Source organism: Hyperoodon ampullatus, assembly GCF_949752795.1.
Source record: "Hyperoodon ampullatus genome assembly, chromosome: 8".
In the NCBI taxonomy this organism is placed as follows: domain Eukaryota; kingdom Metazoa; phylum Chordata; class Mammalia; order Artiodactyla; family Ziphiidae; genus Hyperoodon; species Hyperoodon ampullatus.
In genome coordinates, this window is record NC_136921.1 from 44,617,286 (window position 1) to 44,644,817 (window position 27,532).

General features: G+C 42.7%; 2 protein-coding genes across 2 annotated transcripts in view; one reads left to right on the forward strand and one right to left on the reverse strand.

Annotated features, from left to right (window-relative positions):
* STAT1 (signal transducer and activator of transcription 1) overlaps positions 1–20,041 on the forward strand; it is a gene marked incomplete at its 5' end in the record, with an annotated part of 37,824 nt that extends 17,783 nt beyond the window's left edge. Inside the window, 14 exons of the mRNA XM_079710747.1 lie at positions 1,510–1,569; positions 4,080–4,109; positions 4,213–4,306; positions 5,751–5,792; positions 7,068–7,151; positions 7,604–7,702; positions 8,815–8,950; positions 10,349–10,398; positions 11,111–11,205; positions 11,984–12,129; positions 13,647–13,832; positions 14,801–14,876; positions 15,767–15,866; positions 19,913–20,041. Coding sequence (XP_079566873.1) covers positions 1,510–1,569; positions 4,080–4,109; positions 4,213–4,306; positions 5,751–5,792; positions 7,068–7,151; positions 7,604–7,702; positions 8,815–8,950; positions 10,349–10,398; positions 11,111–11,205; positions 11,984–12,129; positions 13,647–13,832; positions 14,801–14,876; positions 15,767–15,866; positions 19,913–19,927 — 1,213 coding nt within the window. The 3' untranslated portion in view covers positions 19,928–20,041. The remainder of the gene's footprint in view (positions 1–1,509; positions 1,570–4,079; positions 4,110–4,212; positions 4,307–5,750; positions 5,793–7,067; positions 7,152–7,603; positions 7,703–8,814; positions 8,951–10,348; positions 10,399–11,110; positions 11,206–11,983; positions 12,130–13,646; positions 13,833–14,800; positions 14,877–15,766; positions 15,867–19,912) is intronic.
* A 6,304-nt stretch (positions 20,042–26,345) lies between these two features.
* GLS (glutaminase) overlaps positions 26,346–27,532 on the reverse strand; it is a gene marked incomplete at both ends in the record, with an annotated part of 78,729 nt that continues 77,542 nt past the window's right edge. The window contains one exon of the mRNA XM_079710531.1: positions 26,346–26,502. Within this exon, the coding sequence (XP_079566657.1) occupies positions 26,346–26,502 (157 nt within the window). The remainder of the gene's footprint in view (positions 26,503–27,532) is intronic.

The following is a 27,532-nucleotide window of genomic DNA, read 5'->3' on the forward strand; positions in this document are numbered from 1 at the left end:
TCCTATCACAAAGTTTGCACCCCAGCTTCCTTCCACAACACTGTTATATATGGTGCTTTAGAGGAAGTAATTTTGCAGTAGGCATTTTAATATGAATTCTTATTTAGAATATCTAAGAGTCTTGTCTTTTCTGTTCAGACTAGAAATATAAGAGAGGTGTGTATATACACACACACACACACGTGATTTTTTTCCAGTTATAGATGTAATGAATGTTTACTGTAAATAGGAATTCAAAATTGCAAAACTGCATATAGTAGAGAGTTGAAGTTCCCAGCAGCCTCATCCCCTCTTGAGCATAAACTCATAACCTGAGCTTTACATTCCCCCCAAAATGTATGCAGTGTGTGTGAATGTGGACTTACGACAGGTACATTTTTCTTCTGAGTGTGTTCATAGCTTTCCTCAGATTTCTCAAAGTTGTATGTGATCTAAATATCTGTAGACCACCATGGTAAACAGCCTGGTGTCAGTCCTCCCAGAATTTTGTCCATGTCTACATAAATATATAAATAAATACATTGTACTTATCCATATTTTTTTCATGCATAGACACGCAAATATATATGACATACAGTGTTTAATTTTTAGAAACTAGGGTTCTGCTGTCTGTTTTTTGGCAGCCTGTTTTTCTCCTTCGTAATAAATTGTGGAAGTGTTTCCATGTTAGAACGTACAGCTTTTACAGCTTCACTTTCTTCCGTTGCACGGCTGCATTCATTTCGCTCCTCCTCTGCTGATGAGCCGCTGGACTCAGAAGAGCTGCACTTGCCTTCAGAGTTGGCCCTCGTCCTTTTTTCCAGGTGCTGCTGAGTTAGGTCCGCAGGTGCTGCCTGTCGGCTGCCAGTGAACAGCACCACGCTTTAGCACCCCACCAGGTCCCAGAGCTCACAGCTGGCAGGAGGAGAAATCTAATTCCGTCATCTGCTTCACTAAAGGGAGCCAACCAGTGAGGGGCTCCTTCCCCAGCTCTCCAGCACATCAGAGCAGAGCACACCTGAGTCTCAGCCCCCGGCTCCTTCCATCTTTCCACACTGCCCTGGGGTGGTTATAGATGTGACCTTCACTTTCCTGATTATGGGTGATAGTTTTTATTTTCTCCCAGCAGAATAAGCATTAGATACAAGTTTTAGTAAGGGGCAGTGTTTGCTATTTTTACTTATAGAATTAGCCCAAAATAGAAATTTTGATAAAACTCAGCATTGGCGAGGCGATACAGGGAAGCAGATACCCTCACTCATGTTTGGTGCAAATATAAAATCAGTGCTGCTCTGTGTCAGAATTTAATGTTACAGTTTTGTCCCAGCAGTTTCACAGCTAGGAATTTATCCTACAAATACACTTTAAAAACATCCAAGTAGACATACAAGGATGTCACTTCCATTGTTTGTAATAACCAAAAACTGCATGAGGTGGGGGTTATTGAAATGTTCATCAGTAGGGAATTGGCATGATAAATAAATGGTAACAGATAATTTTTAAAAGGAATTATGACTTTTTTCTTTTCAGATTGTTGGTGAAATTGCAAGAGCTGAATTATAACTTGAAAGTCAAAGTCTCATTTGATAAGTAAGATATCTTTAATATTATCTAAGATACATGTACTATTGAAATGCTGGTTTTGTTAACCAAACATGGACTTTTGCACTGGGGCTCTTTGTAAGTGATCCCAGCACATTTAAATTGATAGCTCCTGTTCTGGATGTTGGGAGCATCCCCTAGAGCTGGTATCAACGTGCTTGTGCCTTTTTAGACTATAAATGAACAAAAGAATGAGTGCATTTTATGCATATGAGCTTGTAATGATCAAGTCTCCAAGCAGCTACCACCCCTCCTCCTAGGCCAGCCCTAGAGGAAGGGCCCTTGATCAAACTCCAGGCCACCATGATTCTGCAGCCAGTGTGGACTTGTTTCTGGAGTGAAGCTGACAGCATTTTGGGGGGCCTGTGTGGAGCCTGCTGGCTTCACACTTGTCTCTTCTGGGCAGTAAGAACCCAGGAATGGGCAGGATCTCTCATGGGGTCTAAATGGAGCGGGGCCATCCTGTTTTGTCCTTAGTCCCTGGACCTGAACTATCAGTGACCTAAGCACTTACATTAAGGAACAAGATGGCTTAGCCCCTGCCATCCCCCCTTGATATATTTAATGCTTTTGTTGGTGTGTGTAACATACTGGTTTACCAAGTTTCAAAACCATTTATGATAATCCAAGTCATTTTCCTCTGGCCTTTTGTCTCTTTCCATTCCTGTAACTATAGCTTTCTTTGTAGCATAGTCTGTGCCTTTGCTTTTCTCCCATCATCTTTGGTTTCTCGGTGTATCAGTTAGCTTTTGCTGCATAAAACCCCCAAAACTTAGTGGCTTAAACTCTAAAACTTATTAATTTCTCTTATACTGTGGGCTGTATGTGGTCCTTCTGGTCTGGGCTGGCTTGGTTGTTGCTGGGTGGTCTAGCATGGCCTTGTATGTGTCTGTCTCTGCTGGGATAACTGGGCCCTTCTCTGTCGGGCTCTCAAAGAGGTCAGCCTGGGCTTTCTCATACGGCAGCGGTGTTCCAGGTGGGTCAGAGCAGCAGCGTGCTGGGCCTGTTAGGCTAGACTTGGAACTTGTATGGCGCCACTCCCACCCATTGTGTGGGGGAAAGCAAGTCAAAGTCCCCTGAGATTCAAGGGACAGGGAAATACGTTCTGCCTCTTGAAAGGAAAAGCTGCAGAAGTTTTGTGGCCACTGCAGTTTACCACATTCTGCTTAACTCAGTCTCTCTTTCTGTTTGTTCTTGCTCTTTTGTCTTTTCTGTCTGTTCCAGTTCTGAGTTTTCTTCTTAGCTTTGACAAGGTAGCTTTGTATCACACTATTCCTTTTATTGTGAATTTTCTTTTTTTGCACAAAATGTGGGTACATTTAATGCTACTGCATGCTTAAAATACTTAAAATAATAAATTTTCTGTTATGTATATTTTACCACAATTTAAAAAACGGACATGCCACACTGGAGAAACTCAAGTTGAAGGACATTCCTAAAACACCTGAGCAGTGATACTCAAAACTGTCAAAAACTTCAAAGACAAGGAACGTGTGAGAACGTGTTACAGATCAGAGGAGGCTAGGGTGATATGATGACAAATGTAATGTGGGGTCCCGGCTGGAGTCCTGGGGCAGGAAAAGGACGCTGGGGGGGAAGTGATGAAGTCCAGGTGAAGCGTCGAGTTAGCTAATTGTCGTATGCCAAGGCTGGCTTCTTGGTCATTAGAAATATTCCGTGGTCATGAAGTGTAAGTTCTTTTTTTTTTTTCCAGATGGGAACATTGGTCACTGTTATAACTGACGGTGATTCTCATTCACAAAAGCGTTGAACTTCTAGTTGAGACAGGAAGGGAAGTAACTCATTTAACTACAAGTGTGCTAACGATCTCTAACCTTCGCCTACGCCTGACAGATACATTATTTGTCCAGAACATGACGACGTTATCGCTACATTTATATAAAATACAGGTCTCTCAAGATTTTAACCTCAGATTTAAAACTTAAACTTGATAGTTTCCCCAAATAATTGACTCTTCAAGTACTTCTCTGAAAGCGTTAAAAATAAGAGAACAAAAGCAAGGCTCGAGCTATCACTTTGGAAGGTCCTCTGAGTCGTGTAGCCACAGAGCAGCGCTCTCCGCTCAGTCCCCAGCGCTTAGCTCGGTGCCTCAGAAAGGCACCGACTGAGTAAGTGCTCAACAAATAGCCATAACTCAGGCTTACGTTTACGGAGGGTGTGCTCTGTGCTCTCTTTACCCGGTAACAAGTTTCCTTCTCCCAGAGTCCTGTACAGTTGGTGCTGTTAGCATGACATACAGTGGAGTAAGGTGAGGCCCAGACAGTTTATTTGCCCAAGGTCCCTCAGCACAACTTGGCAGTGCTCGTGCGGGTTGATTGAGGGACTAAGTGAATGAAAGGGCTGAACAGCCCCATTATTTGTTATTGATCTTGTACTTTTATATTTTTGTTAAAACTTATCTCAAGTTTTAAATACACATATATGATCATATATATATATATATATATATATATTTTTTTTTTTTTTTTTTTTTGCAGAGACGTGAATGAGAGAAATACAGTAAAAGGGTACGTGAAGTACTTGGCGCTATATTTTACGATCGCTTTGTTTGTTTATGTGTTGGTATAACAGTTCCCAGCCTTTTAAGTATTTGTACCCTGTGTCGTCTAGGTTTCGGAAGTTCAACATTCTGGGCACTCACACGAAGGTGATGAACATGGAGGAGTCCACCAATGGCAGTCTGGCGGCAGAATTCCGACACCTGGTAGGGAGCTCAGTTTCCCCCTTTTCTGTTGTGTCTGGTTTATTAGGACTTGATCTGTGATCGAGTGGCACTTGGTGCCCTGTGTGATGGGCCGGGCACCCCCTAGGAGAAGGCTTCCTAGAATTCATGGCCGGTGACTTCAGCAGCACTTGGGGAATCTTGGTCCCCCCTCCTTATCCCAGGACTGTCCACTCTGTTTCCTGCCAGTCTTCCTCTCAGAGATAACCTTGTTTGGGGGGTAGTGATCTCAGTCCAATATTCCATAAACCAGGGGCTCCCCTGGTGGCGCAGTGGTTGAGAGTCCGCCTGCCGATGCAGGGGACATGGGTTCGTGCCCCGGTCTGGGAAGATCCCACGTGCCGCGGAGCGGCTGGGCCCGTGAGCCATGGCCGCTGAGCCTGCGCGTCTGGAGCCTGTGCTCCGCAACGGGAGAGGCCACGACAGTGAGAGGCCCGCGTACCGCAAAAAAAAAAAAAAAAAGAAAAATATTCCATAAACCAGTGTGCACATAAGCTATCTGTACGTGGTTCCTCCAGGACCTCAGTGATCACTCACTCTGGATTCTTGGAATTTTCCCAGAGGTCACTATTGCCCCAAATCCTGACCGTTCCTTCTACCCCTCCAAGCATGGCAGAGGCCCCAGGAGTCTCTCTTTTGCCCCTTCTTCACCACCTCCCTCCTGGTGTCTTGCCTACAACCACTGTCTCGAGCACGTTATCTCCAGAGGAGGAGGGCCTGGGCACCGGCCAGTGGAAATCAGCAGAGGGGCTTAAGTGGGCGGTGCCTTCTCTCCTCTCTCCCTGAAAATCGGGACTGCCAGTTGTTCTGAAGATGTGTTGGTGCTGAGCCCTGCGCAGTTCCTGGGCTGGAGCCTGCAGGGAGGTTCAAAGCATCCTTTTTTTTATTGGCAACCATTTCACGAACCCGCAAACTCATAGCTGGGAAGCTAGACCTTGTGTGAGAGCCTCGGTCCAACCCAGGAGTCTGAGGGTGTCCGGAGCTGCTCTGGGGGCTCCAGGTTGCTCCCTTTATAACCTGCGTGATTGAAGTCCTTTTGAGGGCAGTCTCAGAGGCCTGAGTCACAGGCCTGGGAGACTCTGCGGAGGGAAAGGCAAGAGAAGCTGTGCCCTGAGCCCGGGGAGCATGAAACAGCTAATGAAGGTGATGGGGGATGGTTCGGGAAAAGCTGGCCTGGGGGAGGGAGCAGGATGCTGTTCCCTGGGATCCTCCTCAACCCTGTGGTGTTCACAGGCTGTCAGAACGCTGGGAAAAGGCACTCTCCCTCGTGAACCCACACAAGGGTCACTTCACCTCCTGTTCTGCGTTCTGAAAATAATCTCACTTCCTTCATTCTTTCTAAGTCCTCACTTTGGTTTGATTTGTAGATGGAAATAGCAACTTTGATGATTATGGTACTGTTTACTAAGTTTTTTTTTTTTTGTAGCAACTGAAAGAACAGAAAAACGCCGGTGCCAGAACCAACGAGGTGAGTCTTTCTCTCTTGTGATTGGTCTCTTAACTAGCGGGTCTGTCCAGTGAGGTTGGCTCCGTGGCCCTGGGGGCCAGGGACACCTCACAGAGGGGTGAGAAGCAGGGAGACCCGGCAGGGAAGGGCAGTGGACAAGCTTTGGGACATGGTGTATCTGTCATAACGGTAAAACCACTCTGTGCTTGTGCTTTATGGTTGTCAAGTGATTTTGCACATGAATTTATTGGACCCTCAACAGACAGCCCAGCAGAGTAGGTACGGTGGGCTCCTGTGTTATTCACATTTCACAGGTGAAGAAGTCGGACCACAGGAAGTTTGCAGGATTTAGCTAAGGGTGCACAGGGAGTTACTGTCAGAGCTAAAACAGGCCAGCTTCATGACTGCCCTGCCCAAAACGATGTGTGCCGAGAGGGTTTTCCTGCCATGTGTCCCCTACCCAGTGCATCATCCTGCGGTCAGTTTCATTTTCACAGCCAGTCCTTGAGGGGCTGTGTTTGTGATGCATTCAGATATGAAGTATGGGCAGAGGACAGAATGCCTAGAGTTGCTTTGGTTTGGACCGCTTGTCCTTTGTGTCTGCATGGCACGCACGCTGTCTTTCCCCACGACAGCCAGCAGAGGTCGTGTGGAACAGTGGGACAGGCACCGGCCCGGGCCTGACCAGCCCTGGCTTGGATCTTAACTATCTTTGTGACCTCCCAGGGATTTAGTTTCCTCTCCTGTGAGCAGGGATGGCAGCCACATCTCTCTGGTTCTAAGTTGTTGTGATGCTCGTGTAAGATAATATGTATGAAGGTACTTTGAACACTATATAACTTTTCTACCCATACCAAGGCACTTTGTGACCAGCCAGGCTTATGCAAATCAGCCCTCCCGATAGATAATCACACCTGGAACACATGTACACTTTCCACCCCATGTCAGCCTGAGGTGTGCAGCCCGCACACACCCTCAGAAGGGGCTGAGAGCCAGGATGCCTTAGGTCATGAATAAACCCTTTAGAAGTTGTTGTTTCCCTATCGACATTTTTTTCCCCTTCATCCATATCCCTTGCCATAATATCAGAAATCTGGTCTTTGAGAGAACAGTGAGATACTTGGGATAATGAAATCTGGGATAGATGGTCAAAAACTGGAATGTTCCTCTGAATTGCAGCTGGTTAGGTTCAGGCTTTCTGCAGCCTGTTGCAAAAAGTGCTTAGTAGGCTCTTGCAAGTTTCAGGATCAGTGAATGAATCGCTATATTCCTTTTGTTTCCCTTTTCTCTTTTAAGGGTCCTCTCATCGTAACTGAAGAGCTTCACTCCCTTAGTTTTGAAACCCAGTTGTGCCAGCCTGGTTTGGTCATTGACCTTGAGGTGAGACTTACATGTTCCAGACGTGGAAAACTTTATTTTTACTTTGAACTGTTAACGTGTATTTATATTTCTCAATTTTTATTTTAGACGTATTTACCTAATTGCTAAAAAAGATTATTGTTTTCAGCCAGTACTATCTTGATGTTAATGTAATCATTCGGGCAGCTAGAGAACTGAATTAACCTTCAGGTACTATAAGCTAAATGTTCCAGTTGAGATGTCCTATGTTAATTTTTTATATGAAGCATTGAAACTTATTTCTTAACTGAAAAGATATATCAAAGACAAATTCAACTACAAACCAAAGAACATAACTTTACATTCTTAATTTTCAAATATAAAAGATAATGCAAATATCCAAGGAATCCCTTGCTTAGTTGAGGGGCTGCATAGTGGTCTGAAGGTGATGTTTCTGTGATTCAGATGATTTCAAGGTCTTTGTCATCTTCTAGACGGCCTCTCTGCCCATCGTGGTGATCTCCAATGTCAGCCAGCTCCCGAGTGGTTGGGCCTCCATCCTGTGGTACAACATGCTGGTGGCAGAACCCAGGGTATGGAAAACACATCTACTTTCGTGCCAGGGGTTAACCAGAGACCGCATGCTCTAGCTTCTGCATATCTGAAAGAGCCCCTAAGGGCCAGATGTTGAAGGAAAAGTGGCACAACTCAAGTGGCATTGCTAAGGATCGGAGTAATTCTGGAAAAGCGAAGCATGTGTATGTATTAGAAATGAGAATTATGATTTTCCTTCCATGTGAATAAGCTCAGGCTTATTCAGGCTGTATGATTTCATACAGCTTTTACTGTGGAAGAGATCCTTTATTTTTATGCTTTTTAAAAAATGTATATATGCTAAATAAGCCTGCTCCATTCTTAGAGCGTGGGTACTCTCTAAGAGGTTGATTAATTACAGTTGATTCTGGTTATTCACTGTACTTAAAGTCCTTTAAAGTCACTGTGCACACTGAGTTGGCAGATACTGAACCACTGCATCTAGGGGAAACACGGGGTTAGGTTCCCATGAGCCTCTGGCACAACATTTGCATTTGCTGATCAATACATAACCTTGTTTTGTTTAAAGATCCCTTATCTAATATGCTTGTTGATTCATTAACATTGAACTCATGGCAAGCAGCTTTATAGCTCACGTCTGAACAAAGCTTATATATCACGTGCATTTTCTCCACAAGGCATTTTGGAACACTAGACAGCACTTCAGCCGTGCCCTTGAGGGCCATGTTAAAAATGAAATCACCAACAAAAAAGCATACGAAAATGCAAAAACCGTGGCACTAAACAGACCTCAAAAAAGACACTCGGGTATAGTATGAGAGCTGAAATAGAAAGGCAGATCATAGCTTTGTTTGACCTCACCTGGAAACATACATGTTTGGCAACTCAAACTTTTCACTGCTGTGTGCCTGTGTACATCTGCAAATGACTGCAGAAGTGCCACAAATATTGATTTGGGAATTAAATTTTAGTGAGTTGATGAATTCACAAATGTGGATCTGCAAATAATGAGGATTTCTCTTCTTTAGCTGTGAAAACATCTGTGTGTCATGGATGAGAACTGAACTGTGGCACAGATCCGTGTTTCAGTGCCAGGCTTGTGACTGGTGGCTCGTCAGTAGCCCTTAGCTTCTGGGTGTTTTCTCTCTAGAATCTGTCCTTCTTCCTGAACCCGCCTTGTGCACGATGGTCTCAGCTTTCAGAGGTGCTGAGTTGGCAGTTTTCTTCTGTCACCAAAAGAGGTCTCAACGTGGACCAGCTGAACATGCTGGGAGAGAAACTTCTTGGTATGAACATATCCACTTTTTACGTAACTAACAATTGAAATTCATAAAATATCCTGACTTGCTCCTTTCCCCCTCTTTCCTCTTTATTTTGTTCAAGGTAGGAGAGTGTTAAAATCTATTGGCTTTTCCAGCAGCAGTTTATTATAGCTAAGTGAGAATGATGCCTCACCTTAGAAGGAGATAGAGACCTGATAAAAGATTTAAATGAATCATTTCCCCGTTATCTCATATTAACATTTCTGAGCAGGGTTCCTAGGGGAAAGATATCTAAATTATGTAAAATATATTACTTGTGGCTAAAATAAATTCTTTGAGAAATATGAAGCTTTATTAACCTTGGGGAGAAAACCAGTAAGCCCCCAACATGGTAAGAATAAGGTCCTCGGGCTGCCCACCACACAGCACACGCCCAGGTCTCTTACATCAGGTGGCCCAGGTGTGAGGAGACACTGTCCACATCAGGAGGATGCCCGTGACCAGCACTGCCTGATGGGCAGGGTGCAGCCCATGATAGAGAATTCCCTGTCAGTGGCTGATGTCATGGATTTATTGGTTTCCCACACTAAGCAAACCGAAGACCTACTAGTCTCAAGGTCAGACCTTCAATGAATGGGACTCCCTGAACTATTTCTTTAAAAATCCATGGTCACCTTTTTTCCAGATTTGCTTTCTATATAGCAGAACTGCATGTACTACAAACACCAGTGGGCTTTTCCTAACCAAATGGCTCTCAGCAGTGCCTTCTCTTGGCCACGCAGCTGTCACAGTGAGAGTCTTGTGCAATTTAATGAAAAGAAGTCATTCCTATTCCTTTCCCTTATTTGGTGAGAGTTAAGACAGATATCTTTTCTGCCTACAGTGGCTTATTCGGGGTTCTCCGTGAAGAGAGATGTCAGGCTTACCACCTCTTACGGCCAGGCTTCTTCAATTTGTGTAGCTGATAACCCCGAGGCTTCCTTCCCCTCTCATTTCTCTCACTGGGCTTTTGATTTGCATCTGCCTCCCTGAGCCTGTGTCCTATTTGGAGGAGGACTGAGGGAAATGCCTAATTAATATCTAAAATAATCTTGTAAAGTCAAGTGTCAGTTAAATCGATCACCTAGGGTGATCTTGGTCTTAGTCTGAACTTGAAAAAAACTCCTCAGGGTCACCGGGAGGAGCCTGCCAAGGAGGGAGAGGGAAGCGATGGGAAATGATATTGCACAAGGGGGACCGAATCGAGGCTTCTCCAGAAAGCACAAGCGATGGTATTAGTGGATCTGAGACTATCGGCTGTGTCCACACAACCTGCCTTTGTTGAGTGTTGGCTCTATGAGAGCTAATACAGCAGCCGTCAGTCCAGCCAGAGCTTCAGAATGGATTCCCATTTCCTTAAAAAACTTGTTTTTATTTGTTTAGGTCCCAGTGCTGGCCCTGATGGTCTTATTCCATGGACTCGCTTCTGTAAGGTGGGTGCTGTCTGGAGTTTATACTCTGAGTGCTTTCCGCTCTCTGTTGAGGGTCTCGGGTTTCTCGCCGCGGTGCCGGCTGCACTGTGCTTGCTTTGGCGTGTTCCTCCCGCCCCCAGAACCCCTAGGGCAAGTTGTTTCCTTTCCTTCAGCGCGCTGAAGGTTAGTCTCCAAGTGCGAGTCCGACAGGAAGCACCTGCCTGGGTGATAACATTCTCTCACATCCGAAATGAGGCTTCTGTTTGCTCACACTGACCCCTGGCCTGGCAGTGTTTTAGCTCCATCCACGAGTAACGTGTGGTCTGTGCCGGCGTAGACAGCCTGCTGGGCCGGAGGGGTGTCTTGAGCCTGCTCAAGCAGTGAGACCAGTTGGGGGGAATAATCCGACCCCGCTAGGGTCACCAGACAGTGCTGACAAGCTCACGCTGCTGGAGTTTAGCAGTGTGAAGGCAACTGGTATGCTGGGATCACGCTGGAGGTCATTCCCTGGCTGGGTCGCTAATGTTTGGAGAGGGAAGCAGAGCCTGGCTCAGGAAATGGAGAGCTTGGTGTCTGAAAGCTGGTAAGAGGGGAGGGACGGCTCTGTAGGGGGCAGTGCTAGCTTTGGCAGCTGGGCAGTCTTTGCAAACTAAAACCCGATGGCGGGAGGAGACATGCTAAGTCACTGTTTTGGATTTCTTGGTTTCTAATATGTGCATCTGTATACTTGCAGGAAAATATAAATGATAAAAACTTTCCTTTCTGGCTTTGGATCGAAAGCATCCTGGAACTCATTAAAAAACACCTGCTCTGTCTCTGGAATGATGGGTAAGGGCCATTGATAGGTGTATTTCTGAAACAAATGTTGAGCACACACTCCATTACTGCAAGGCTGAGATAGGCCTGACCCAGACAGGCTTCATTATTTGGCAAGACTTGGGTGCATCTCACAGAAACAGATACGTGCAGGCTGTCCCTTCAGGCATTCACGATAGTAGACCCTCATAAGATTAAAATTATATTTTCATAGTATATGTATATGCATTTTCAAAGCTAAATTTAAAAGCCCTGAGTGCCATTCATGCCTTCATTCATTCTACGAAAATTTCTTGAGCACCTGCTTTATTGCCTCCAAGGAGGGAAGAAAAAACTTTCTTGACTCGGTAAATTGTTCCTAATTTTTCCCAGGGTCAGTTGATACTTCAGCAAAGACTTTAACCTGGTCAGAGGTCTAGAATATGAAAATGGGTTGTCTGAGCCTTTCTCTTCACTAGAAAGGATGCATGAATTCAGACATTTTCATGGCCTTCAGAATCCCCAGGTGAAAAGGAAAGGCTCATTAATCCAGCAAGTATTTATTGATCATCTGTAGCATCCAACGGGCACCATGTTAATGAGCTTTTGTTGGACTTCAGCATATGTATCTATGAGTGAAATGCTTCCTGAAGTGTCAATGAAATAGATCTTAAAGCATCTAAAATAGTCGATACATTTCTATCCTGTGTTCGTGTGTCACGTTGCAGTCATCTTGATTTGTAAGTGAACGTGGAAATTACAGTCATGACTGAACCTCAGAGTACCTCCATCAATCCCTGTCCACGTGCAGGTGTATCGTGGGCTTTATCAGCAAGGAGCGCGAGCGGGCTCTGCTGAAGGACCAGCAGCCGGGGACCTTCCTGCTGCGGTTCAGTGAAAGCTGCCGGGAAGGGGCCATCACGTTCACGTGGGTGGAGCGGCCCCAGAACGGAGGTGGTAAGCCAAGGCGCCTGCACACACACCGATTCAAAATGTGGGTGCAAGCCCTTCTTCTTCGCTGCAGATCAACTCATACAAATAATGAGCTTCTGACATACAATCGCAGCTCCTCCACTTATCCCCAGCTGAGCTTCCCCAGTAGGATTTGATACATCACCAAGGGCTATTTGGGATTCATTGCCTGGAGCATATTGTGCAAATGATGGGTTTTTTTTAAAGACAAGGCCACATTCTTTCCTTTTTGTCAGGTATGTCACCTGTAGGTGAAAGATGCGAGTCAGTATGACTGGCAGTCATTTATTGGGAGGAAACCCACAGTGCACAGGCGTGAGCTTCCAGACCCACAGAAGGGAATCCCACGTGGATGTGCACGGAGGAGGGCAGGCTCCATGAGAGGGGTCCTGGGACTTGGGTGCAGCCCTCCACCCTGCCTTCTGAAAGAGAAGGCTCGTGCATGTTTATCTGGGTTATATCTTATAACTTTGACCAAGTGCATCCATGGCAAAAACAATTCCGAAAACCTACGCGTTATGAAACAGGTTTCAGTGGAGACAAGAAAGTGATAAAGACAAACTGGTGACTTTTCACTCTTGCTTGTAGTTTGCTCTGTTTGAAGGATTGGAGGGAAAACTGATTTGTTCCAGTGACTTATGCTTTCAGTTAGAAGATGCAAAAAGATGGGCTACTTTTCTTGTTCTATTTTTTTTTTCTTCTGGTAAACAGGAGAGCTGGGATTAGAGCCCAGTGAGGACAGTAGATGGTAGAGCCTGCCCTTTTCTTCTTCTCCCCCGGTAGTTCTTTCCTGAACATGCTGAGAGATGGAACTAGCAAACCAGGCAAAGATGAAAACCATTGGCAACCGGAAAGTTTAAAGCAGGGCAGCACCAGCTACAAAGCTTTGGTCTGAAGTTCTAGAGCAGAGTCCCCAGAGCACCTGACAGCAGCCTCTGGAGTGTGTGCCCCAAAAGTGAAATCCTGGATCAGTTAGGAAGCAGGATTCCAGTGAAGTCTGGGACTAAGACCAGGAGTGAATTAAACTGTTTTTTTACATTAAGGATTAGAGAAAAAAATAGCAAATAGAGTCTCTTTTTGGTTTGTTTAAAAAGTTGTTTTCCATGTGTCATTGTTCATTTTCATTTTTCAATATGAAGAGAAAGACAAAGTGAGTTTATCTTCTAGTAACGTAATCTATGGCTTGAGCCAAGAAGACCCAATTAGTAATTAGTTATTTTAAAGGTATTTAATAAATTTCTTTTGGCTAGACTTACAAATCTAAGTAAATAATGACAAATGCAGTATTACCGAGAGTAATGATGGCCTTTATTTTTCCTATTTTAAAGAAAGGATAATAATCTATTTAGGCATAAAGCAGTTACATGCTCTGTGATGTAACTCCTAGATTGTGTTTAGTTCTTACCAGTTTCTGTCGAATCCATAAACTCTGCAGTGTTTGTTTCTCTCCTCTATTGTTGAGGGATATTCTGTGGGACTCACTTTGCTTTTCTTCCTTTTAGAATCTTGCTTCCATGCGGTTGAACCCTACACAAAGAAAGAACTTTCTGCTGTTACTTTCCCTGACATTATTCGCAATTACAAAGTCATGGCCGCTGAAAATATTCCAGAGAATCCCTTGAAGTTTCTGTATCCGAATATTGATAAAGACCATGCCTTTGGAAAGTACTACTCCAGGCCAAAGGAAGGTAAGTGGGCAGAGTGTGCAGGCATTGCCTGATGAGTCATAGCACAGCCCAGTCGTTCCTGTGGTTGTGTTCTGCCTTCATCTAGTCCAAAGGTTTGCGGGAGACAGGCGTTAACCCCACACACTGCCCTTGCCTTCCTGTCAGTGCAAGGTGCCAGCACAGACTTCCCCCACGCCATGTCACTAGCCCACCCCTTCTTTTGAATTGGTAAAAGCAGGCTTTCTAATCAACACAGCGCAGTTGAAACATAATATATTGTTTGGCCTGACACAGATAGTAAGAAAGGAGTAAATGGTTCTTGATCTTAGGGGCGTTGGAGAAGGTCCATTTCTGGTCGTGTGTACTTGTTACATTTTTACTTTTTCTACGTGGAGGGGTAAAACGTAGGGCCTGTGGTGGTCACCTGCTTTATGTCAGCCTGCTGCTGAAATTGAGGAAACGGAGGCCCGGGCAAAGTGAGGTGGTCCCTTCATGGTGACCTGATAAGTTATTAGGCCACATCACTGAGAGCAGGTCTAAGCTTAGCACACGGGTCTCCCGCTTCTTAGTCTTCATTGAACTGCATTTGAGAAAGTGAAAGTTAGACTAATCTGGTTTGGAATGCACCAACAAACTTAATGATTTTTCAGGATCAGTAGCCTCAATATTAGCACAATTACTTTAGATGCACCCAGCTTACCTTGACAGATGTGTTTATTACACCAACCAGGCCAGGACCATAAACCAGATAAAACTTCTGTAGGATTTCAAGCCTTGGAAAGAGGACCGTCTTAGCTTGACTTCTGTGCTGAATGTGCCTCCCCTTTTCGTCTGGTTGTTTCTGCATTCGCAGTACAATTTCAGGTGACCCAGGCAGGGAGTCTAACCTGACTGCCAAGGAAAACAGTCCAGTCTTGATCAAAGAAAAAGTTCATTGTTCTTGTGTAATTTCTGCTAACGGAAAGTGTACGTGATGTGTTTGCTTCTAGCCCCAGAGCCTATGGAACTTGATGGCCCTAAAGGAACAGGATATATCAAGACTGAATTGATTTCTGTGTCTGAAGTGTAAGTGAACACAGAAGAGTGACATGTTTAAAATCCTCAAACAAGCCCCCCTCCTGGCTGGGGCCTGTTGAAGATGCTTGTTCTTTGCTTTTCCATTGTAATTGTTGCTGCCACCATCACAGATGGACCTGTGGAAAGATTCTAATTAGAGATCCTGGTGTCACTGCCTATCAGCGTTTTATTGCCTTTATAATAACAAACAAACAACAAACCAAAAAAATCCAAAAAAACAAAGTTGTATTTAAGGCATATAAGTTCTCCCCAAACTGATATTTTGAAAAAGTGTAAATAAAATGAACAAAAATTTATCAGAGTGGGAAAGCATTTCTTTTCAATCTAGAAAAGGCCAAAGTAATGACTGAGATACATTTTTTTCCATTTGCTTTTATTTTGTTGTTTCATTTTGTAAAAGGTAGAAAAAATTTTGGAAAAGTCATTGTCAGTTATTTGGCCTGCAGCACTGTCTTGGGGTGAATGGATGTAGCCTTCATGTAAAAACCCTCTGGAGCAGCTTTATCTGCATACAAACCTCAAGGTAGGGATGAGGGACTCCCCAGACATTTCTCTGGCACTTCTCGGGCCAGGGTAGGTGACACAGCTGCACAAGCTCGTGCCCATGTTCACCCAGGCAGAAGCGGTGCAGGATCCAGACTGGCTATTTCTGGCTCACATCTCTAGAGTACAGTGTGTTTCCCAAGGGGCTGGGCTGGGGACATGAACCTCTCGAGATCTGTCCTTTTTCAAATGTATTTTACAAGTGTATACACTTCCCTGAAATAAAAATCTAAAATGATGATTCAGTCACAGGCCAAAGATGAAATGGCACAGTTTGCACCACTGCTCTCATAATCTAGATGTTAACATTTCCTGTTTCTTTCTCCCCATTTTAGTCACCCTTCTCAACTTCAGACCACAGACAACCTTCTTCCCATGTCTCCTGAAGAGTTTGACGAGGTGTCTCGGATAGTGGGCGCTGTAGAATTTGACATGGTGAGTACCACACAGGGACGCTTTTGGCACGCTGAGTCTTTGCTCTCTGAGGCAGGGAGGGTGCCTGGCAGACCCTGGGCCTATCTGTGAGCTCTCAGAAGGAGCCTCTGGCAGAGCCCAGAAGGGTGGTTTTTAGACTAGCTGTGACAAGTTGGAGCCTGCTGTGTTTAAACAAGCTACGTCGTCACCAGGATTTTTACTCCTGGCCTTCAGCAGCTTCCAAAAAATAATGACATTTCAAATATTTAAAAGCTCCCCCTCTGCCTTTTAAATTTGTCCACATAGAAATCTCATATGTTAAGGAACTAGGATTTCTTTTGGCCCGTTGTTTCAGCACTGTGTCTGGGTGAAGAGGTGTTATTTTTAGGAAGGGAGGAGACTAATGCTTGGTATACAGTCACTACAGAGACTTGGGCAACCACAACGAAACACTTTACCTGATTTATGTTTGAGAACTAACTTGTACTGCTAGCACCTGGGGCTGTGAAGGGCTTTGCCAGGAGTAAAAAGTTCAAGGAGTGAAGCAGAGTGTCATGAGTACCGTGACAGGGATGGGAACAGGGCTGTCCACAAAAGAGGGCATCTTTCTTTGGGAGAATGTTTTTCAGTATGTCAGATAGTATTGTTTGCCTGTCAACCTGAAATCCTTCCCCTTAAAGATTTTATTTATTTATTTTGATTGGCTGGATTTTTGCTGATGCTGTTTTAATTTTAAGCTCTTTTCCACATGAAGCTATTCCAGGTCATTTTTTATAAATTTATCGATTTTACTTATTTAGTTTTGGCCGCGTTGGGTCTTCGTTGCTGCTCACGGGCTTTCTCTAGTTGTGGTGAGCGGGGGCTACTCTTCGTTGCGGTGTGCAGGCTTCTCATTGTGGTGGCTTCTCTTGTTGCAGAGCACAGGCTCTAGGTGCGCAGGCTTCAGGAGTTGTGGCACACAGGCTTCAGTAGTTGTGGCTCACGGGCTCTAGAGCGCAGGCTTAGTAGTTGTGGCGCACGGGCTTAGTTGCTCCGCGGCATGTGGGATCTTCCTGGACCAGGGCTCGAACCCGTGTCCCCTGTGTTGGTAGGTGGATTCTTAATCACTGCGCCACCCAGGAAGCCCCCCAGTTCATTTTTCTAAATTTGCTTAACATTTTAAAGAAAAGCCTCTCTGAGTCGTTACTGGCCCTCCTTCATCACTGGTGCCTGGCACAGACGGCTCAGCGACACAGGACGAGGACAGGATGAGGGGAGAGGCCGCCATCTCCCAACGTTCAGGGTCGCTCAGCCCTGCGTTCAGGGAATGCATTTGTGCGGCATTAGTAATATCTGTTTAGACTCAGGTTTCTGGTATGTAACCTTTTCCTTATCCTTTTCCCTCACCTGAAGAAACACAGGCTAAAATCTGTACACCCTCCTGATTGTTAAGGCTGAAAAAAAATCACTTAGAAAAATGCTTAGGTAGTGTAATAGCACAATAGTTCTGTTCCTATTGGCAAGTGAAAGATGAACCTTGTACCTGTGTAAGGTTGCGTCCTCTGTTGGAATGTAGCTCCCCACACTGCTCTGAAGTGTTCTGTGAGCCCTACACAAAAATGGAATAGCTGTAAAGCCCTGTTTAGAAAGTGTAAGATCGATGGACAGAACCAAACAACGGTGCGATCTTCTTTTTCTCCTCCTTTGCTGTTTCTGAGCAAGTTACATCATCATCATGGTCATCACCACCATTAGTAGGTGACACTTGTTAAGCACTTACTGTGTACCAGGCACTCCACAGGTAGTAACTTAGTCCTCACAACAGCCTTCTGAGTTAGGTATTATTGTTTTTCCCACTTTACAGATATAGAAAAAAGAGGCTCTCCAAAACTGTGAAACTTGACTAAGATGAAGTAGTTAGTAAATGAGGGAACGAATATTTGAATCCACCTGGGGTGTCTCTAGACTGCATGTTCTTGTCTACTCTCCTGGAATGCCCCCCACAGAAAGCTGATCTCTGATTTTTCAAAACCTGCACCCAAGGGAAGCTGTTTGCACTCGACACTGAGTATGTCTTGTTCTGGTTTATTAAGACGAAGGCAGCGTAGCCTTTGGGTGAGAGGCCTGTGTTTGGGATTTGGAGATCACAGCTCCAACTCTGTCATACCGTTATGCCCTGTGACCTTGAGAAAATAAGATGGATTAGTCCCCTCCATCTGTGCGTGCAGTGTGACCGCCTTCTCTGTGCTCTCGGAGCGATACTGTGGGAGCAATTTAATTACTCGAAGTAAATGCCAGGAAATGGTTTTGTGGCTCTGGATCCCCTCTGCCCCTGCCCAGGAGCCATCCATTTCATTCCAGATGATTTCATTCATTTCATTTGTAGAATAAAATAAATCTATTTTTATATACACACATACACACAGATCTCTAGAGTAAACCCATAGAAGATTTAAGAGCTATAATATGGGCACAACACTGGTTAGACAAAATTAAAGTTGGATTAGTCTCCGAATTGGGTGGACTCCACCTTGTCTGTCCCAAATTGTCCTCAACCTTGGCCACGATTTCCTTTCCGCATCCATCCACTCTTGGAGTTAGGGCATGTGCTCTGAAATAGACCTTTCATGGAGCTGGCTGCTTTCGGCCATGTCTGGAGGTTGCAGCTCTGGACCAGGGGGCACTGGGGCCAGCGCCTGGTGCCGCCTCAGGAGCAGGAGGACCGCAGAGACAGAGCAGCAGTGTTTTCTGTAGCCTGTGGCTTCGGTGCTTGTTTAGTCTGGCTTTCCTGTACAGTAAACTTTTTCCTCTGGGACTACATGAGAACCAGTCTCCTCTCCTAGAGGCCTTTGGGCAAAGCTTGGATGAAGCTGATAATAATTTAATGATAAATATTAAATAACACTTATTGTCTGATATTTTCCATCTAGTCTACTAAGCATTCTACATATGCTGTATAATTTAATCCTTTCAACATATCTATCTGTTAGAGACGATCAGTCTCCTTTGAATAGATGAGGACCTTCGGATTTAGAGGTTAAGTAACATGACTTGGTCACACAGCTAGTAAGAGACAGTGACAGGATTTGAATCCAGGGTCACTTGCTTTCTCTCTCTCTCTCTCTCTCTCTGAAGACCACCATCTTTACATATTTTACTCTCAGCCAGACTGAAACATAGGGGCAAAACCTTCATTGTGCTTTTCAATCCAAAATATTTTCCTAAGAGCCCATTATGTACCACCCACTATCGAGTGCTCGGGATTAAAAAAAAAAAAAAGGACTCGGTTCTCAAGAGGCTTATAGTCTAGAGCTGTGTTGCTATTGGTGTTTTGGGTCTGAATGATTCTCTGTTATGGGGCCGTGCTATGCGTTGCAGAATGTACAGCAGCATCCCCGGCCACTACTCACGAGATGTCAGTAGCACACACACCTCCACACCCGGTCATGACAATCCAGAATGTCTCCAGATGTTGCCAGAAGACTGAATCACCCCTGGTCGAGAGCACCTGGTCTAAGGGGAGAGCCCAGCATGGGAGTGAGATAGGAAATCGGTGGCAGGCCGGTGTCCTTTGGATGAGCAATTCACTGCCTCCGAGGGGCCCTGCTGGGGGAGGTGGAGGGGTTCCTAATGATTCTACTTCTCTCGCCTCTACCTGAAACTCATTCGTTTGTTATTCCTGCTGAGTGGCCTTTAAGGAAAAGTCGTCATTCCCCCCAAAGCCCTCTCTCCCTCTGGCATACAGCTCAGCATTGCCTCACTCTTGTTTTGCACGAGCAGATTTGCCACGTTGCTGTGTCCCCAGACTTGCATAACAGCAGAAAGCTTTATGCAGCTTGGATGAATTGACAGAATTAAGCCAGCAGGCTGCAGAGTAATAATCCATCAGCTTAGGTGACATAAAAGGTCTCTGTTAGTCCAGGAGAAAAGATAGCACATGCTGAAGGCCCTCGAATTCCATGGTGGTTTTTTGCCGGGGGATGTGTCTTTCTACTGCTCCATTGTAGAGCACACAAGTGATGTTAAATATATGAGTCTGCGTTTTACAAGAGCGGTGTAATAAATGTAACCACGTTTTCCTTTTACAGATGAATGCGGTATAAGAGCATGAATTTTTCTCATCTTCTCTGGTGACATTTTTCCTTCCCACCTGTGATTCCCTCCTGCTACTCTGTTCCTTCACATCCTGTGTTTCTAGGGAAACAAAACAAAGGCCACCAAATTCACTGCAACCTGTTGATAGCAAGTGGATTTTTCCCTAATTCAGAAACATCTGTTACTCTGAAGGGCTTCATGCATCTTATTGAAGGTAAAATTGAAAGGCCCTCTCCACAGAGTGGGTTTTACAAATAAAAAACATCCAGATACACCAACAGCATCAGAACTAGAATGAGAGTCCTTTGGGAAAGGTGAAATATTTAGCAGCTTCTAGCAAATGCCATGCCTAGAGTCAGTGCTCAGTGTTATAGGTGGTTGGGTAGATCACACGGTTATTTAGGCAACTGCTTCGTGCAGAATTGGCATACTTCTATCCTGGAGAATTCTTATTTGTTCTCTCTGCTTTAAATGGGGCTAGAAGTTTTCCAGTGGTTTGCCTATGAAATAGTGCAAAGTTAAGTTTACATAGAATTACATCACCTCTTTATTGAAGGTAGCCATCCTGTATCTGGGCAGAGGATAAAAGTTGTGTTCTTTATTATATCTTTCACACTAGCCATTGAAAGCTAGAGACAAATTCTCTCTCGGGAGAATTAGTTTTTCTGTTTGTTATGGCTTTATGATACTGGCTAATATCAAATGGAAGGAAGTAAACTTTCCAAATTCGTGAATAGTGTTTTCCGTTTAAACTTTAATATCCAGAGCTGAATATATTCTGCCTTCATCACGGTCACTAGTAAATGAAATTGTCTTCACAGTTCTATCAAGGGAGCCAAACTATTAACAGCTCTCTTAAGGTAAATCCTGTTATTTTTCAAAAAGTTGAAATTAATTGTAGATGTAGACAAACTCAGAAATTTAATGCATGTTTCTTAAATGGGTTCAATTATCTTTATTGTTTTTAGGTGGTATTTAGTCTTAGTCGTAAAATTTTCAAATTGAGAAGAGAAAATAGTAACTGACAATCATTAACCAGAGATTATGAGAATCAAATAATTTGAAAACTCATCCTGTGTAACTCATTGAGAATTGCGTATTTTTCACTGATGAATGTGTTTTTCTCACAAATACATTGCAAATGGTTCCACTGTCTCTCTTGTGCTTTTTCTAGACCCTTTTTGGACTGGATGATGTTTTGTGAAGTGTGTTGTGTTACTTACCTCGTCCCTTCATTAGCACTGACATGCAAAAAAGTGGTTTAGGGAGTGGGTTTGACAGGGTTCTTCTAGATAACATTCACAAACTGCTGTCTGCAGCTGCATCTTATTTTTCTACTGTCTCCACCACAATCATACTGTTATGTAAATACTGTATTTTTCTGGTGGGAATAAAGTTTCCTTGAAGTCTATCTCAAAATTAAAGCTAAAGTATATATACTGCATTAAATATAATATGCACATTGTTCTTTCCTTGGTATTAAACACAAATCAAGGCCTCCTCTCAGATTTTACATAAGATGATTGGGTTTGCGTTGACTTTTTAAATTGAAATGATGAAGGAACAAAGATGACAGTTAAAAAAATTGTTTCTAATTGCTAATATTTAACTATTTGGTATATATTTGCCCTCTAAGAATGCTTTGGCATAGTTTCATTTTACTGCACAAGTCAAGAGACTTTGTTTACTTTTAAAAAGTATTAAAATTATAAAGTTAGTCTCTTACAAATAATATTTAGTATAAAGATTTTTAAAGTTACTGGCATTATGTGTAGGTTTGATGTTTTTCTCATCTTTTCTTATGATTAAGCATAAAAATATATCAGTCCTTATTTTTAAATATGATTAATACCTTTTTCCTAAGTGTTACCCTTTCTTACCCAGATTAAGATAGGTTGGTGGAAGAGATCAGAGGAAACATTATTGAAACAAGCTATAATGAGTACCATAAATAGCAAACAAACGAAAGTCCTTTGGTCTTGGTGACCACCAAAGCTGCCTCCAAATGCAGAAATAATTTGGCATTTATTTTAAAATGAATTTCAGTACTGCTATAATGCAAGTTTTTAATTTTAAAATACATGTAAAATGGGACTCTGTATTGTGTCCATAGCAGCATCTAAACTCCACACCTCCTTGATGAGGTGTGAGGTATTACTTTCTGAGAAGTTAACTACACCCACACAAAAAGCTGCCATTTTTTTCTCGAAAAATGTTATAAGCTAGAAAGCTGTGCCCTTCTCAAAGTAAAAGGCAGTGTGTGCTGGAAAAAAATAGTAAAATAAAAGAATTGCCAAGTTAGATGCAGGTCTGGCAGGTTAGACGCAACTGTTGTTTGATGAGCTATCAGGGAATAGTGGTATAAGCTTGAATTCTGGCCTCATAGCAAATATGACTGTTCTCACCTCCCTATCTGTAGTATTTACATCTAGGAAATATAAAGTTTCTTCATAACGAACATGAAGAGTTGCATTTCTCCAGGGAGTGAAGTAGATACTGCCCTGCCTAGCCGGTATGTTTGTATTTCTATATAATTGATCATTGTAAGAAGTCACCAAATAGATTCTGGCTAAGGGATGTTTGTGTGTTTTAAGAGTATTTCTGGTTTGGGGTTTTATAAGCCCTAGGACTCTTATGCACCACTCAGGACAAATTTCTTCCTTTTCAGGAAAGTGTCCTCTGAGATGGCAATAAATAGATTTTGCTATTTAGTTAGCATTCAGTGATGGAAGTCTATTTGTTGCCTGTAAGCTGAAATGGAATATTAAGTCTTAACTGAACAAAGCACTCCTTTCACATCTGACTATCCCAGGAAAAAACTGGAGGTTGTTTTGAAAGCTCTGGTACCTACTTTTTGAACTGGGATGCTGTGCCCAGAGTAAGGGGTCCTTACTCAAGTGGCTTCTTTGGTTAGTTAAGATTCATTCATTTATTAGTTCACAGATATATATTGAGCACCTGCCATGAGCCAGGCACTATTCTAGATGGTTGGGAAACGAAGTCGGTAAACTAAAACAGACAAAGATCTCTGCTTTGGTGGAACTTAAGATGTTCTGAGATACTGGATCATATGTTCTGGTACAAACATCTTATCTATTAAAACTTAAGAAAGCTTTTGTGAAGCAAACATAGCCAAAAGCTACAAATAATTTAAAGGGTATACAAAAATATACACAATTTCAAAGTAATGGCATTCATCTATGAAAGGGTGAGAAGATTAGAGATTTCAGATATCTCTTCCAGCTCTAAAATGTCAGTGATACAGACAAATAAACACATTTGACTGCTATAGCAAAGCAAATTACTTTGTGACAAACAACTTTGTTGAAAATGGACAGCCATGGTATACGTGATGTTCGTGTACCTGCTCTGTGGTTAGAAAAACGTATGCTAACCCTAAACCAGAGGTTTCTGGCATTGGGAGTGAATGCCATTTCACACACCCGTGGACCAGGTGGAAGCTGCCATTACTAGCTTGTCCTACGCAGACCCCAGTGTGGCAGCTCCACAAATAGATGTCAAGACTTTTGTGAAAATACCTTCTCTTCTCACATTAAAGGAGGTTAGAACCCTCCTAGTGAAAGATTCAATGCAGCAAATATTTACTGAGCACCTCCTAACTGTAAAAGGATAGTGTTAGCTTCTAAGAGGACTAGACACATGCCTGCCTGTCTTCTCACCTTCAGGGATGAACTGCTTACAGAATTTTCATCTTAGTCATTGCGGTAGCCCCACTGGACACTGTGCATAGTACCTGGCCCACAGAAGGCATTAAAAATGCCTCGACATAGTTCCTGTGTTCAGTGGAGTTCCCAACCCAGTGATATAAGAGAAAACCTTAAAAAAATTCATTTCCAGTTTTTTTTGGATACATGTATTTATTAAGCTGTAAAAAGCAACACTACATAATTTCATTTAAAATAAATATTTTCCAATTTCAGAATACTTACAACTTACAGTTTTAAGATTAGATTCACTTTGGGAGGTTCTGGAAGCAAATACATTCATAGCTGTACAATCCCCAGGAAGAATCTAAATCCAACATCAGGTCATTCAGTCCCTGCCAGGCAGGTAACAGCATTAAACGGTTGATAGCTAATCCAGCTCTGCAGCTAAAGGGCAGTGTGGGGGCAGCAGTGGGGTACAGCACATTACACTCAAAGATGAGATGATAATTAGAACTGAGACCAGCAAAAACAACAGTGTATACAAAGCTTTAAATAAACACCACCATATAGAGCTCTGTGGTACAGAAAAAGCACATGATCCTAAAGCCAAAACAAAAAGGTCTTTGGAGTATACTGATGGCAGCAGTTAACAGCACAGTTAAAAGCATTTAAATCAAATGTTCTCATTATTATCTGCAGCCAACAGCAAACAGCCAGAACAGGAACCAGTGTGCAGTCATAACTAACCTCATGGGTAAATAAGGGCACATTTAACTAAACCACAAAGATTTCACAAAATAGTTATGATCTGAGAAAAGATGGAAACTCTTTGTTCCCAAATAACAGTTAGAACCTCTTTTTATTAGAGAAAAGCCTCAAAATCATTGGTAATCTTTAAGCTGTGTAATTGAACCATCTTAATGTTTCATTTAAATCACACAGAGCAAGCTGCTGTTTGAGCAGTTATTTCAGTTGATTTCTATTAGAGTGTCTACCCCATAATATCTTTGGGAATAATGCTGTTCCTCTGCAGCGTTTTACAGATACCACCTGTCTACATGTCTTGGTAGATCCATGAGGCAGGAACACAGCAGCAGGGCTGGACACCCACCCACCATACTCCCCACAGAAGCACACACACGAGAATGGCTTCATGCCTGATGCAGCTCAGTTAAGGAACACCGGCCGTGTTCCACCAAAAGAACACGTCTAGGTTAATAAGCGGGCAATGGCTGAAGTCACTGATTTAGACTGGAAGCAATAATCAAAACACTTGGAGGCTGCTGGAGTGGGAAAGGAGCCATTAGGCATGATAAAGCTTGGAAGCAGAGTGTGTGCTGATAGAAAAGGGAAAAAAAAAAAGGAATTTGCTATATTAGTGAAACAACCAGCATTCATGTAGTTGAGGATTCTGCACATTTCACTAAACACAGCTTCAAAGAAGTCCATTTGTGTGTGTATGTGCCTGTGTGTGTGCTTAATATCAGAAGTCCTTATTAACATACCCTTTTACCTCTGAGGTATGACAGGATAACGTATGTGTGCAGTTCCCCTCCAAGACAAACGACGGGTCTCGATTTAAAATGAAATGGCCTTTTCTTATTATTAAGCTCTAAAGTCCACAAAAAATATGTGGTAGAAAATCAGGAGAAAACTGGAGTCATCTAGTGATCCCTCAAATAGAACAAATATCTTGATGCAGACTTTTAATGACAGGTTTAAAAACAAATGTTATTTGTAGCAGTTCCCATACCTTCATAATAACTTTGGTAGCTTAGAGCACTTCTGAATTTATCTTTATCCTGAAAGCTGAAAAATATCTTCTTAAAGATCTGAAGCAACACATCCCTTCCTTTTATTGGCCAACAAATTTGACTAATTTGTACTTAGCTTAGTAATTTGTCTCTGGTTCATCTCCTATAGACAAATGGCATAGTTACAGCTCGGATGCCAGGTACATGAGGCGTTTTCTGATTTATTGTGGAAAACATGAAAACTGCATAGTATGCCAGCACCCACTTTCCCAGCTAAAGGAAAGAGGCAAATAGCTAAACATCTGGGAAGAGAGGCTGGTCTAAGGGGATACAGAAAAAGGAAATTATTTCAAAAATTATTTTAACTACATTCACACATATGTTTTGATCACCAAACAAACATATCTTAAACAGATTCCCTGATAAAATCTAGTCAGAATTGGTCTATCCTACTAATAGTTAATAACTATTATAATTTTTAAAGAGTCACATCATGAAGCTAGGGTGATAGGAGATATTTCAGACACATAAACATAAGTGCATATAACTGTTGAAACACTCAAACTAAATAATATGTGAAGTCATGAAAATCACACTGCTTTGCTTCTAAAGGCAGCCTTGACCCATTTGGACAGACTGTAACAGAGTTTAATTTATAAATGCATATCAGCAGATCATCACCATAAATTGAAAATTCACAAAATACACAAAAATAAATCACGAAGACCACACAGTTAAGCTAGCATTGGTAACTGTTTCTTTTACATCAAATTATACAATGTGCGAGGTAAATATTGCTCACATTATGGAGGGAGATTGTTTTATTTCTATTTTTTCCCAAAGAGATCAGATTTGTCCTGTTGCACAATGAAGAAAACGCCAGTAACACTGACATGACAAACGTTGTAAAATATACATCACTACCAGATAGAAATACACATGTTCTTCATAATCATGTTCCACAATTAAATAGGTAAGTGATTTAAATCTTGGGCTTAAGACCATTATAACAGTCCATCAAGATTCTTATGGACGGTTTGGTTCTCCTTTCCATTGTCGGAATCTCCTTGAGGCGTGTACTGGACTTGGTATTCCTGCAGGATTTTAAATACATCATGGTGTCCAAAGTGCAGCGCTTCATCCATGGGAGTATTATTCCACCTAAACAAGTAGCACAGCATGGACTGGGTCATTAGATAATTTCTGTACAAAGATGATAATCCAGCATTCTTAGATTTTAAATGCTGGTTAAAGGGCCATTCAAATTTAGCTATTTAAGCAATATTACAAGTAATATTGAAGAAATGCAGAAAGGGATTTATAATCCAAAAAGTGGTCTTGGAGACAACTTGGGATATGGGGAGGAAGAGAAAACTACCTTCTGCAAAAGGGTCTTGTTCACATTATCTAAGTGCTTATGAATGGGAAGCTCTAGTGTTGACAGATAAGATAGACTCGAGTATTTCTCAATTTTAACTTCATGGAAAGCCCAAAGGATCATTCTTTAAATAGAATGTTCAAAGAAAAATCAGCTCTATAGCATCTATCACCCCAGCCTTTGGTAGAAAATTGGTGTTCCTGTCAATGTAAAATCACGGTAAATCTCCGAAGTCTGGTAATAACCACGATCTTATTAGGGCTCAGATATACTTTGGAGGAGCAAGACCGGCCTCAGAGGAACTGACATTTTCCTCATCTCTGGTAAGGATGGGACTCTAGGGGCTCTGCTGGACCACTGCACAACCGGAAGAACAACTGCCCTTTCCCTAGGAAGTGTGTCTCTGAGCTGTGCTCTTTCGAGTCATATAGATGAAGAAGACTGGAGATAAGAAGAAAGGAAGAGTTGCCAGCAGTGGTTGATCAGCTAATTAGCCTTTTGAAAGAGGAGCTGACACTGTAAATCACAACCCAAGTAAATGACAGAGCATGATAATTAGTACTTCACAAACTATTAAGCTGCTCTTCTTATCCACTCTCTATATCACTTAACTTCTCCATGGCTACCAGGCTCTCTGACTCCACTTTTTCACATGCCACTCTCACCAGCTTCTGGTTTTCCTTCTTTCTTTGTTCTTAACCTTTTACCTTCTCAGTGGGGCCCCAATATGGAACTCAAAGGTTTTTAAAACAATCTCATTTAAAAAATATTTTTGAATAAAGTTTGGTAACCTTAATTTTTAAAATCAGGTAA